The 13,082-nt window shown below is 45.5% G+C and overlaps 1 protein-coding gene across 3 annotated transcripts in view; it reads left to right on the plus strand.

The window, feature by feature from the left end:
* Nucleotides 1-331: 331 nt before the first annotated feature.
* The window catches only part of LOC139060350 (kelch-like protein 10), a 47,743-nt gene continuing 34,992 nt past the window's right edge, over nt 332-13,082 (plus strand). The window contains exons 1-3 of one of the 3 annotated variants that reach the window (XM_070539468.1): nt 332-481; nt 4,561-4,920; nt 11,838-12,057. In XM_070539468.1, coding sequence (XP_070395569.1) covers nt 4,685-4,920; nt 11,838-12,057 — 456 coding nt within the window. In that variant the 5' untranslated portion in view covers nt 332-481; nt 4,561-4,684. Of the gene's footprint in view, nt 482-1,669; nt 1,689-4,500; nt 4,921-11,837; nt 12,058-13,082 lie in introns of those variants that run through there. The other 2 variants (XM_070539470.1, XM_070539474.1) reach the window with 2 other exon arrangements.

Here is a 13,082-nt window from a genome sequence, read left to right on the forward strand (position 1 = left end):
GCAAATAAATAAATTCACAAATATACAAAAGAAAACATATTTGCGAATGCTTTGCGTTTGAATAGTGAAACTAGAAGAGGAAGAGCGGTGCAAGAAATGTAAACAACGAGCATAGGTGGCAGCTGCAATGCTAGATCGACGGCATAAATTTCGATTTCCTAGCCTCCGTAAGAAGAAGAAGAAACTTTAATAAAGAATAGTCCGGCAGTTCTTGCTGTGGTGGCCTCAGGTGACGGCTCGAAGTCCTTGGGCTCGAGCGGCATCTTCGGCTTGCCGGACGGCCCAGAGCTGGTCTGCCAGCTCTGAACTTCTGATAGCCGCCTCCCAGCGGCGGCGACGCTACGGAGAAGGTCCCCGGCGGCTCCCGCATCCGGGGCGGCGTCGGGAAGAAGCGAGCTCGAGCCTTCACCTACCCTGGCAACGGCCGCGATTATGGACGCGTCACCAACGGAGCTGGTTTGATTACCGGCACACTCCCAAAGCATGTGTCGCAGCGTCCGCATGTTTTACACGCGTCTGTTGAATATAAACGCGGATAGCAGTGCTGTAAGATAGCGGGGCTAGGGTAGGTGTGTGTCTGGAGCAAGCGTAACGTTACGGCCTCGTTCCTGTTCAATTTATCGTGCGGTGGCGGGAATGTGCGACTTCCTCCGTAAGAGACTGGAAATTTTTTTTTAAAAGATTCATAGTATAATCTAGCTTTTTTTAGTTGATTGCAGATAGCCTAATGTCGTAGATGACATTAGCATTTACTGCTGTGGGCCGTAGTGAAAGGCAGACGATCTGGTAAAAGTATAGTAAAAGTATTCACGAGTGAGTCCTCCGCCCCATATGTGCAATAGGTTGATCGATTCTGTTTCAAGGAAAGGTGAGCATATGTTGTTTTTATTGTCGTTGAATGTCTAGCTCAGTAGAAAGCTTGCAAAAAATTAAGCGATCCCAGTGCTTTAAAACGTGCTGCACTGCAGGCCTTAAATCGTGTCACAGAACTCTTTTCAAACTGTAAAGCTAGCTTTTCTGCGTGGTACGGCGGCAGCATAACGGTTGTGCTTAAGATACGTACGCAGTGAATCTGTGTGCGTAATTCACTTTTTGAACTAACGACGCATTCACGGACAACTTTCAAGAGTTAAAATGAGTGGTAATCGTTCTGTCGTCGAACATTACGGTGGTTTCAAGTTTCTAAAGAGCGCAGAAGCGAATTTTACAACGTGTACTCTGAAACTGTTGTGTACGTTGCGAACTCTATACACAGTGTGATTTATCATAATCTGCTTGAAAAAGGCAATAGGAGCGGCTATTTAGCGCTATTTTAGAGAGCAGCGGACTACACGCTCCGACATTTTTTAGGTTCGCGCAGTCAACTTTTGGAGCCAAGTGACCGATCAAAGCCTTGTGACATCACTGTCACTGTGTTAGCAAAAATCAACTAGACAGGCAGTTCGTCACAACACAACAGCTGCCGTACTAATTACAACGCCGCACAGCCGCCCACCGCGTAGCAGACGAACAGGTTAAAAAGCGCCACCGACGGCCGTCGGTTGAACGAAAGTGGGCGCAAGCTGCTCCCATAGAAGCCGGATAGTATCTGTGCAGGTCTGGAGTTCCAGTAGGTCGTGCCATAGTTTCGGTTTTCTTCCCTTGCGTTGAAACAAAAACTGTTTTGCTCACTGATAATTTTGCGCCACGTAAGTAATGTTTACGAATGAAACAGTCATGAATTTAACATGCGTCTTGAAATACCCGCTACGTTCACTTCGCAGAAGCAAAATTTGCTCGTCCGAGTGTGGTTGCGTTTGCAATATCTGTCGTTGGGCTGTTGGAGCGTGCTCGAAGTGCGAAGACGCGGCGTAATTGTCCTTAATTTGCTTAGCTATAACGGTGCGGCTGCCCTTGATTTGTGTCGAGTGCAGTTTGCTCTGATGTAAGGTAGAACTACAAAGCCGCCCATGTTACTGAATAATCTAGTACACCTGAAGCTGCCAGAACTCCGGTATTTCCTCCACAAGTTCTTGCAACTGTGTGCCGCTGTCACCAAATGCTAGCGTAGTCATTTGGCGGAGATTTAGCAACACATTTTCTAGAAATATCGTTCACCGCTTTATCACGACATGGAGAAGCAGCGGGGTTGCTCATGAGTAAAATTTTCTATTTAATGCGAATTTTGCGATAGCAATTACATGGACGCAACCGTCGGAATATATCTGTCGGTGTTGCCGTGAGCTTACGTATAAAGTCAAGTGCGATAAGATCCTATCCTGCATTTTGCAAATTTCTCTATTACCGAATTTACGACATGAGTGTAATCCATTGCAGAGTATCCCTTCCTGAATCCAGCCTGTTCTTTTGTGTTGACTGAAGTCGAATGTTGCCCTTATTTTATTAGTAATTATATTGGTCAATATTTTATACAATACTGAAATTAAGCTAATGGACCTATAATTTTTCGATGCTTTAACGTCTCCCTTCTTATGGATTAGTATAATGTTGGCATTCTTCCTGTTGTCTGGAACCGTTGAATTCGTGAGGCATATATTTTGCATAAAGGACCAAAAGTGTTTCAAGCATGGTATCTCCACCATCTTTGAATAAATCGACCGTTATTCCATCTCATCCTGCCGCTTTTTACCTGTCTTGCACGGCCCTTCTAACTTCATAACCAATTAGAGAAGTAGCCTCTGTGTCTTGTTCATTACTACTTCGAATGAATGCAGCATGGCTGCTCTGGGTGCTGTACAGGTCAGTATAGAATTATTCCTCTGCTTTTACTATACCTTCGAAATTGCTAATTATATTGCGCTACTTATGTTTCAGTGCATACGTCTTGGCCTTTCTCATGTCTAGTTCTCACTGATTTCATGCTGCGTCTAGCCACAGCATGAAGGTCAGTTCGCTCGCTGCTGCTGCCGCATTCCCACATTGCAGCGCTTTGACAGCGAGTTCTGCGGTCATCGAATGAGATTTGTTCATGTGTTCTTGTGCGCGCGTGACACCATGGTTGGTAACTTATTTAGTATGCCTATGTTTGCAATGACCCGCCGTCGTTGCTCAGTGGCTATGGTGTTGGGCTGTTGAGCGCGAGGTCGCGGCAGCGAATCCAGGCCACGGCGGCCGCATTTCGATGGGGGCGAAATGCGAAAACACCCGTGTACTTCGATTTAGGTGCACGTTAAAGAACCCCAGGTGATCGAAATTTCTGGAGTCCTCCACTACGGCGTGCCTCATAATCAGAAAGTGGTTTTGGCCCGTAAAACCCTATAATTAATTTTTTTTGTTTACAAGTTTATGCGGCCAATAAAGTACTATCCTTATATCGCATAGCTGTTTACTTATTTTCTATCGCAATGGATGTTTTGCCTTTCAGGAGAAACTGTGCTTCTTTTTTGTTCGCAGAGCGGATCCCGCGGTATCCCCTCCATGCCACACTTGTAAAAAATTTAAATCGATAGACCACTTCATTGTAGCACACTAGAATCGAATTTGCCTGTAGTACTATCATTTGTGTTTTAAACACCAGCATAATGCCTTAGAAATATTTGCTGCGCACTTTTTTTTTACTTGAACCAAAATATTTTCATGTTTTTTTTATGTTCTTCACCTTTACCTTTTTTTCGCATGTTCAGTATTCATTTCACTAAAATTATTTTATTATTCAAATTCTTTAGTATTGCGATGTTTCGTCTCTCTTTCATTAATATTACTTCTTTAATGCTAACACTAATCTTGTTTTCCGGTGCCTTTCATTTCGCCCATTTTTTAGTTTCCGGTACATTTCTCCTAGACTGCAACCTGCCGCCGGATTGGCGGCCTTCGTGGGTACGTGTCATAACTGAAGGTTATCATCATCATTATCAGGAGAAGCCAACACGTGGCACAGTGCCGTTGGGCACGGCCATCCATTAAAAAGTGGATGAGAGGGGAGTGCAAGTGGGAAACCGCCAAGCTGATCTTTTTGAACCGATGTGGTCTCGGGAATCCATGAGCGACGAAATTGGGGAAGCCAACGCTTCAACGGGCACGCAGCTCGCGCATTTCCTGTAGGTGTAACTGGGGTAATGTGGCACGAAATCGAACAAAACAAAAGTAGGAAAGAAACGTGCAGCATTATATCGTCCAAGTACTTCAGCGTCGCCTCTGCGGACTTAACTCACCCAGCGGTTACAGTTGTCCCGTACGTTGGGCTGCCTAACTGCCCTTTCTTACCGTCTTGGTTTCGATGACAGGAATCTCAAAGAGCACAAGTGCAACAGATGACGTGAAACAGGCCACCGTAGCAATAACAGCAACAAGAACGAAGACGACGAAAGCAGCAACAAACTACGAGCCTCGCAGCGCATTCTACGCTATTCATTGCTAATTCCATAGATATTCGGAAATTGGTGCTCCATATTAATTTGGAATAATCCACCCATTTCTTGGCCAATCCCCCACCGTGGGTAGGAGCCACGCAAGTGAAAGGCAAAAACAACGACAACAAATATCCTGCGGCGCTGTTGCGCGTGCTGCCACGAAGCCCAGGAACGCACGTGCAGTTAACCCGCGTGCTCCATTCTTTCGCAGCCCCGATGATGTGGCAGTGCCTGCGGGAAGACATTTAAGTGAAGCCCACCTGGTCACCCAGCGCACCGCTTCTCTTCGGATTAACTCACGGATTTAAGCTGACGCTGAAGCAATTATCAACGCCATGGACGCCGATGACGCTACCACCGAGACAGGAGACGGGGAAATGATCACCGTAAGGTTCGAGGCAGCACAACTGTTCAACGACGATGGCCGGCAGCCTGATTCCACGGCGACCGCAGCGGCCAAGGCCATGCCGGCACAGCGAGATCTGAGGAATTCGCGGAAGAACTGCGATGTCGTCTTCCGCGTGGCCGGTGGCGTCGACATCTGGGCGCACCTATCCATTATGGTTGCCAAGTGAGTGTCGTTTTTCGCGATACTTTTCTCTCGTAGGAGTGTTGCCCATACGCGCGTGCTTGCGGACGCGCTGCAGACTTTGGCAACTGCAGCGCCTGTGCGAGTGCATTATCCGCGTGCTGTTCAGTGCTGCTGTTAACTTGCAGTAGCGGAGCTAAAGTCCTCAGTGGTCGCGGCGTCGTTCACGCGTGGACCCGAAACCTGCTGTTCTTGTCGGCCGGCGGGTCCGTCTAAGTCATCCCCATTCGCTAGCCGCCCCATTTCCACGAACTCGACCCGCTCGCGTCGAGCTCAACACGCGAGGAGGTCAAGTTCACGCCAGTCGTCACGCCAAGCGGGTCGAGCAAGTCAACCTAAACCTCGCAATCTAACTGACCCAACCCGCGACCACGACGCTCTCTTGGCCGAACCCACTTCCGTTTCCTTGAATCCGACTACCACGTATTTTGGCCCGACGGAAAGCTGATTTGTCACGAATTTGATCGGTTCATGGGCCATTTCGCGTCGGTCTATCACTGGGCTAGTTGGAGATCTCAGCTTAGGGAAAGATCGCAACTCGCCGCCATGTACTGTTTTCTCACCGACTGCAAACGAGGCGCGAATAAGTTTACGTGAGTTTTTCTAAGCAAGTCAGGCGGTTTATCGCTCGCTCACCTCATTTTGATACGTGTGCAAGAGCCCGGCAGCCAAATTTCCCTGCGACAAGAAAAATAAACCCGAATTTGTCGAGTGCATGCATTAAAGGAAGAGCTTGGTATAGAAACTGTTTTTTGGGGTTCATGCAAGCTTTAGCATCTCGGTTCGGGAGAGCGAGCAACCCAGTGGACACGTCTTCAAGTGACGGTGAGAGAAGAGTCAGGTGAGAGGAGAATCATTTACCGATATTCGTACCGTGACATATCCCCTCTGACAGAAGAGTATATGACACAGGGAGCCAACAGCGATAAACAAGGAAAGCGTGCGCAAGGATCACGATGATAACTGCTAGGGGACAAGATAAACCCTAAGTGATGTAATTTTTTTTAGTGCAGTCATAATACAACTAAAGCGGATCTGGCAGTTACCCCTTTTTATATCAGTAATGGTTATCTTACTATGAGTAACCGTTAGTAACCACAATTGAACAGACCAGGGTACTCTTTTTGGTCAATTACCCGTCGTGGTTGCTGAGTGGCTATGGTGTTAGGCTGCTGAGCACGAGGTCGCGGGATCGAATCCCGGCCTCGGCGGCCGCATTTCGATGGGGGCGAAATGCGAAAATACCCGTGTACTTAGATTTAGGTGCACGTTAAAGAACCCCAGGTGGTCCAAATTTCCGGAGTCCTCCACTACGGCGTGCCTCATAATCAGAAAGTGGTTTTGGCACGTAAAGCCCCATAATTTTTTTCCTTTTGGTCATTTGAAGTGCAATAGACCCGGCATGGACAAGTCCACAGATAACCCCATATAAATTCATGCAGCCACCCTAAGCTAAATCACTATGTTGTCGCTGTCGGTTCTTCGCGTGCAGGTGCTCCGCCTACTACGCACTCTTCACTGATCGCCAGGAAGCGCATGAGTTCCGAACAAAAACAGAACAAGTGGACCCCTTAGATTTGATGCGTGCATTACTGTGGCGTTCGTGTTGTTGCTCATGTTGCTTGACCGGGCACCGAATGAAAACGAAGTGCTCCAGAATTGCCACGATCATTGACCTGCGACCGCATTCACTAATGGTGGTACTTTCACATTTGCGTGCACACGTAGCGTCCGCTGCGTCACCCGACTTAATAGACGGGGATTTTACTGGCAGGCTTTGTGCGCCAACCAGTGCTCAAAGGGGTAAACTCCGAAGGACGTTGATGCAGAATACGTATTATTAGTTAGCACAGTGTACAAAGCACATTAGTTGGGCGAAATAGGTTTTCTCCCAAAAACCATTCCGATATTAGACAGTTTTAGTATAGCTTACGCTAAATACGATTGCGTGCGCCATAAAATAGCGGGTCGTCAGTGCGCATGCGCAGAACGCTCAAGGACACATAGCGTATAGCGTACGCACGCTATTTGTCAGATTTGGCGTTAGCGTCCTTGCGTGGTTTGCGCAGTTTGCGCGAAACATGGCGGCGTTCCCGGCTGCCCACTTCGAATTGAATTTGGCGTTGCTTTGGTAAAATTCCCTTCGTTCGTACCAAATGATTGTGTAAACGGCTTTCGCTTAGTCTCAGGTCGCTTCGACGACAGAGTATTATGGATAACCTTGTGGTGTTTTCGAGATCGCTTCTCCTTTCGAACGAGTCGAAGCCTAACGAAAGAAATGGATGGATGGAAGGTAGGAGCGTCCCCTTTGAAACGGGTGATGGCAGTTGCCACCATGCTCAGCTTTTTATTTTTGGTTAACTGTGTTGTAAATTGTTAAAATTAGTCATTTTCTTTAAATACTTCTTCCTACACTTTTAACCTAATGTCACCTCTCTGCTTTTGAGCCACCAATCTTCCAATCGCTTTTTGCTAATTTCCACCGCATACTAATTTACATGACTATAGATATTGTTATCTCTAAACCCCAGGACCTCAGGAAGCGTGACTGTACCCGCATCGACATCGGGATGGATACCATCACATTTTAGTAGGAGGTGTTCTATGTTTCTACAGAGTTACCACAAACAGTACATGTGTCTTCTTCTTCGTTAAATTTCTTTTATATATTCAAAGAGTAGGGCACTGCCTCTTGAGTTATCATAAAACGGTACCTTCCTGATCTGCTGTTTCCAGTATCGATATAGTTCCACAATATGCTTCTTTTACATTGAATTTATCCAATTTTTACCTTCCGCATTTTTAGCCTGTCGTTTAATGCTCTGTCTTTCTTCGTCCTCGTGCCTGGCATACTTACTGGTTAGCTTCCTAGTTCTTTTCCGCCATTGTGAGTCAACGCTCTTTCTGTATAGGTATTTAAATACCTTAGCTACCCACCTGTTATCGTCCGATTTCTTCAGACATTTTTCGTATAGGATTTTACTCTAAGCTTCCCGTGCTTCGAACGATGCCCAGCCCATATCCCCCTGTACTGCTTCGTTTGTGGTTTTCCCGTGGGCACCTATTGCTAGTCTTCCCACAGTTCTCTGATTTACTTCTAGTCTCGACTGAACCTCTGCCCTTCAACACAGGACTGCATTCCCGAAAGTAAGCCCCGGCACCATTACTCCCTTCCAAATACCTTGCAGTACCTCATACCTGTTGTACCCCCACAATGCCCTATGCTTCATTATCCCGGCATATCTTCGCCCTTTTGCTATGAGAGACTGTTCGTGCTTTTCCGTGTACATCTGCCCTTTGTTTATCCATACCCCGAGATATTTGTATTCGGCCACTCGAGGTATTTCATGGCCTTGTAAGCTCCTGATCAGTTGTATCGTTGAAAAACATCCCACCGGACTTAGCTGCATTAAAACTGAAACCTAAACTGTCTCCTTCGTCTCCACAGTAATAACCCCAGTGTTTGCAAATCCTCCTAGCTATCTGCTAACAGTACAATATCGTCCGCATACATTAAACCCGGTAGTCGTTGCTCAACAGCCTTTCCGCCTAATCTGTACGACAGATTATACCCTAGATTGCTTCCTTGTAACCTTCTTTCCATACTTATCATATAAAGCATGAACAGCAACGGTGATAGAAGACAACCTTGCCTTAATCCTTTGTGTACCTCGACAGTTGTCGTACTCTTAATTCCTTCCAATGTTATTTCAACATTATTTTCTCGATATATTTCCTGTAGAAAATCAATTACCTCATGACCGATACCTTCATCTTCTAATATGTTCTACAGGAGTTCCCAGTTCACGTTGTCGTATGCACTGCTTATGTCCAGGAAGGCTAAATACAGAGGTCTATTTTCGGCGTTAGCTATTTCTATGCACTGGGTAAGCACGAGCAAGCTATCATCTTCTGAGGCTGTACTTCCCCTCTTCGTCTATTTCCGTTATTGCGAGCTTGCTATATATCCCCTGCTCAATGCCAATGGTCGTTTGTCTGTTACGGGATTCCTACGTGATTTGTCCCTCACACTTAGTTTCTCTATTTACTATAACTAGGTTGTGTCGCTCACAGAAGTCTAGCATCAACTTCCCATTACAATCTGTGTATCCATCCAGATCCTCGATGTGGCCATTCATGTCACCCAGCAGACAAATATCGGCACCTTCTTCAAACTGCTTTATATCGTCATTGAGACACTTCGCTAGATCCTTGTTCTCTTGCCTGCATTTGTCCCCTGTCCCTAAATAAACTACTCCTAGCCATGTCTCTTTACCGGCGATTGTACCTGATACCCAGACATGTTCTTTGCAAGTTAACTTTATTCTTTGCCAATTTGTTCCTTGATGTATCAGCATACCTACTCCTCCCCTCCTCTCCGTTGTTTTTCTATTGCTCCCTTCCCAAACGTAGCTTTCAATAAGCGGTGGGTCTTCTAGATCCCTGAGATGTGTTTCGCATAGCGCCTATGCACCTACTTTTTCGTCCTTTAACTGCTGTTCTAATTCTAACCACTTCGCTCTCTTTCTACGGCCTTGCATGTTTAAGTACCTGATCCTAGTGTTAAATTTATTTGCTGTACTTTACTTCCTGGAACTTCTAGTGGCCATTTTATTGGCGTCAGCCTCTATTGTTGCACTTTCTACATTGTCTCTACCTACCCCTACACCCTGAGCCGCAATGGAAAGCTACTGCCCGGCCTGCCAGGCGCCAGCCGGTCTCGGCTCCTAGCCTTCCATTAAAGAAACATACGAGATACGTGCCCTACCTATCGCTACAGTCGGGAAATAGCCGCAACGACAGCATATGGTCTCCGAGATCTCGCCGGTCAACCAAAACTGTAAAAAACGTGCGCTGCTTAGCGTACGCTATAAGTTGCGTACGCTAAACTAAAACTGTCTATTGTTTTTTTTTCTCACAAAAGTAAGTCGAAAGGAACAGCGCAGCACGAAAGTCGTACAGCTAGGCATTTTATAGAGGTAAAAGCCTCAGTCACGTCATCGAGTCCTTATTTAACGTAAATATTCAGCGCTGCTGCTAGAGCTGTAAGGAACTAACAATCACTAACGAGAAATTGCGCTTTCCATGTCTCCTGTTACCAAATGAATGTAACGACACATATTCCAATAAAAGCTCAATGCCATAAGCCAGCCTCTCCGCAAAACAATATGTCATGCAATGAAGACCTCATGCGTAGGGCAAAAGATGGCTTGTAAAATTTCTATGCAAATTTTTATTGTTCATATTTTTCTTTTCACCGTGAAATACTGCTTTTGCTAGAGGGAAGGATTTCAGTTCAAGTATTTGCGCGAAAGACGAAACTGTTATATTGACGACCACGAATTTGCCTTAAGAAGCTTGAGCTCGGGCCAACTCCGACGCGGCCTTTTCAAATACTTGTAAAACGCAAAAACGCTTTTCTGAGATAACCACTGGACCCATTCTAATAAAATTAGCTGCATTTGAGAGAAAAAGTTAAATTCTACTGACTGTTGGAAGCGGAATTTCGATTTAGGGCGTGCATCTTATTGAAAGAATTTTCACAAATTTGGAAGTTGAAAAAAAAATAATAGAAGCACAATGTTTACAAATTAATAGCTCTCCGTCAAGAACAGATATCGCGGTTCTCGAAACGGCATCCATTAGATCTTTGAAAGTGGACAAATTTTATATGCCAATTTATATATTACGGGAATTTGTTACGTTGTGTACAAAACTTTTGCGAAAGATATATTCATGCTTTATTAAATGTTTTGAGATTCATGTGTAACATATCAATTGTGCCTGCTGTCGATGAACTATGAGGTGAAATTCACAGAATTGTTATATCATTTTTCATTGCCGAGTTACAAAGTTGTAAACTTGCTAGAAACATTTTCTGAAACTTTGCTTTTTTGCCAATTTTTAGTAAAAAATTGACGATCTAAATGAAAACTTTTAAACAAACAGTCACTAGATTTAAAGATTTTCCTTTAAATGCAAGTAACCTAGTCTAGTTTGGTGCAGTGGTTGCCGAGAAAAACGAATTATCCTTTTAGATATATTCAGATAGGAGCACCCGAGCGAAAGCTTCCTGTTAACGCAGTACATTTTTCAGTATAAAAAACACGACAAAGATTATTACGCAGGCTTCGCAGCAAGACAGGATGTTGTTACCTCCTTTAGGCCATCTTACGCAGGCTTCACAGCAAGACAGGATGTTGTTACCTCCTTTACGCCATCTAACGCAGGCTTCGCAGCAAGACAGTATGTTGTTACCTCCTTCAGGCCATATAAAGCGCATAATAGCTCAGCGGGGAAATTTTTGAGGACACTACGAGTCGCCAAGAGCTGCTTCACTAACTCACGACTGATTTTTGCCGGGCAAGGCAACTCGTCGGAAACGTTGTCCAATTCCTCTGAACAGGTCTACTCGGAAATGCGCAGTGAGCTTCGCGGGTCGTGTGTTTACGGTTACTCACGGTCTCGCATTAAATAGCTTTGAAAAAGAGGGAGACAGTAACTGTCAAACCTGTTTCATTCACTTCAATCAGGCAGAATAAGTTGTAATGACAATTGTGATCAGTCTTGCGTGCACTTCTGCTTTCCTCAGACTTTCTTGTCAGGAAGGCAATCTTAAGTTGGATTAGCGCATGCTCTTGATGACTTTAAAGTACGAAAAGTGCCGAAGGGATTTTTCACTTATCAGCAGCAGCTCTTAAACCCGAGGTGTTGGAGCATGAACCCGAAAATGACATCATCGGCAAGTGCCCACAAACATTCGAATAGGGAAGATAGTAAGGGGAAGAATTTACACATTTGTAAAAAAAACGGATTTGCCAGAACTATCTTTGTTGATTGTGCGCAGCACCCTATAAGCTAAATCACTGTGTCATCGCTGTCGGTTCTTCCGCGTGCAGGTACTCGGGCTGCAACGCACTACTGACTGTCGCCAGGGAACGCATGAGTCCCGAGCAGAAACAGAAAAACAAGCGGACTCCATCGATTCGGGTGATGATGGAAGACATGGAAGGCGACATGATGGAGCTGATTGTCGACTTCGCCTACGACACTCCGTTGGATGAGCGCATCGGTCCGCACAACGTCGCCAAGTTTCTCGAGCTGGCTCAAAAGCACAGGGTCAGTGAGTGGTTGCAGTGCTGGTGAAGGGGTCTCTCAAAAATTCATTTTGATAAGATGGTGCGCCAAAGAAAGTTTCCGTCAGCCAGCAAACAGTAGGGAATGAAGCAAGAGGTGTGCCCTGTTTACAACCCCGGTCAGACTTCTCGTAAGGTAGAGGTCGCTGGTTGAAATGTGCACAGCTCAATCATGATACCTTGCTGGTGAAGCAGCGCACAGAGGCGGACACAGTGAAGAGAAACAGGAAAAGACGACACTCGCTGCACTCGCAACTATTTTATTTCGGAACACATACTTCATGTTTATATACCCGCGCACCCTCGGGCGTCAAAGCAAATCAAGGCAAGATTAAAGGCTTTTTTTTTTTTGAAATCATTTGCCCGCGCACACTCGGGTGTCAAAGACATGGCACTTATCTATCATGGTGTGCAATCTTATCGTAGTTTGTTGCAACCCGAACAACCGTTTCTATTACACATTTTCTCTTCTCTTCTTTTTAGTGTACTTCCAAAAAGGCAACCTCACCGTGGCTTAGATGAACAGATGGCTGACTAATGCAACCCTCTCCCCTCTTGTGAATATGAAAGGCTTCGATTATTTCCCTGGTTAGCTGATACTTATGGTGTGATAAAACTGTCGTATCATTGTAAAGTGGCCAGCACCCATGTTGTGAGCAGTGCCCCTTGATATGGGAATGAATGTTTCCCCCCAGTGACCTTTTGTGCTCCAAAAGTCTCGTGTTTACACACCGACCCGTTTGGCCAATGTATACGGTCGGTGTGTAACGGGTCGGTGTGTAAACACGAGACTTTTGGAGCACAAGAGGTCACTGGGGGGAAACATTCATTCCCATATCAAGGGGCACTGCTCACAACATGGGTGCTGGCCACTTTACAATGATACGACAGTTTTATCACACCATAAGTATCAGCTAACCAGGGAAATAATCGAAGCCTTTCATATTCACAAGAGGGGAGAGGGTTGCATTAGTTAGCCATCTGTTCATCTAAGCCACGGTGAGGTTG

The sequence above is a fragment of the Dermacentor albipictus genome, chromosome 1, assembly GCF_038994185.2.
Source record: "Dermacentor albipictus isolate Rhodes 1998 colony chromosome 1, USDA_Dalb.pri_finalv2, whole genome shotgun sequence".
Lineage (NCBI taxonomy): Eukaryota > Metazoa > Arthropoda > Arachnida > Ixodida > Ixodidae > Dermacentor > Dermacentor albipictus.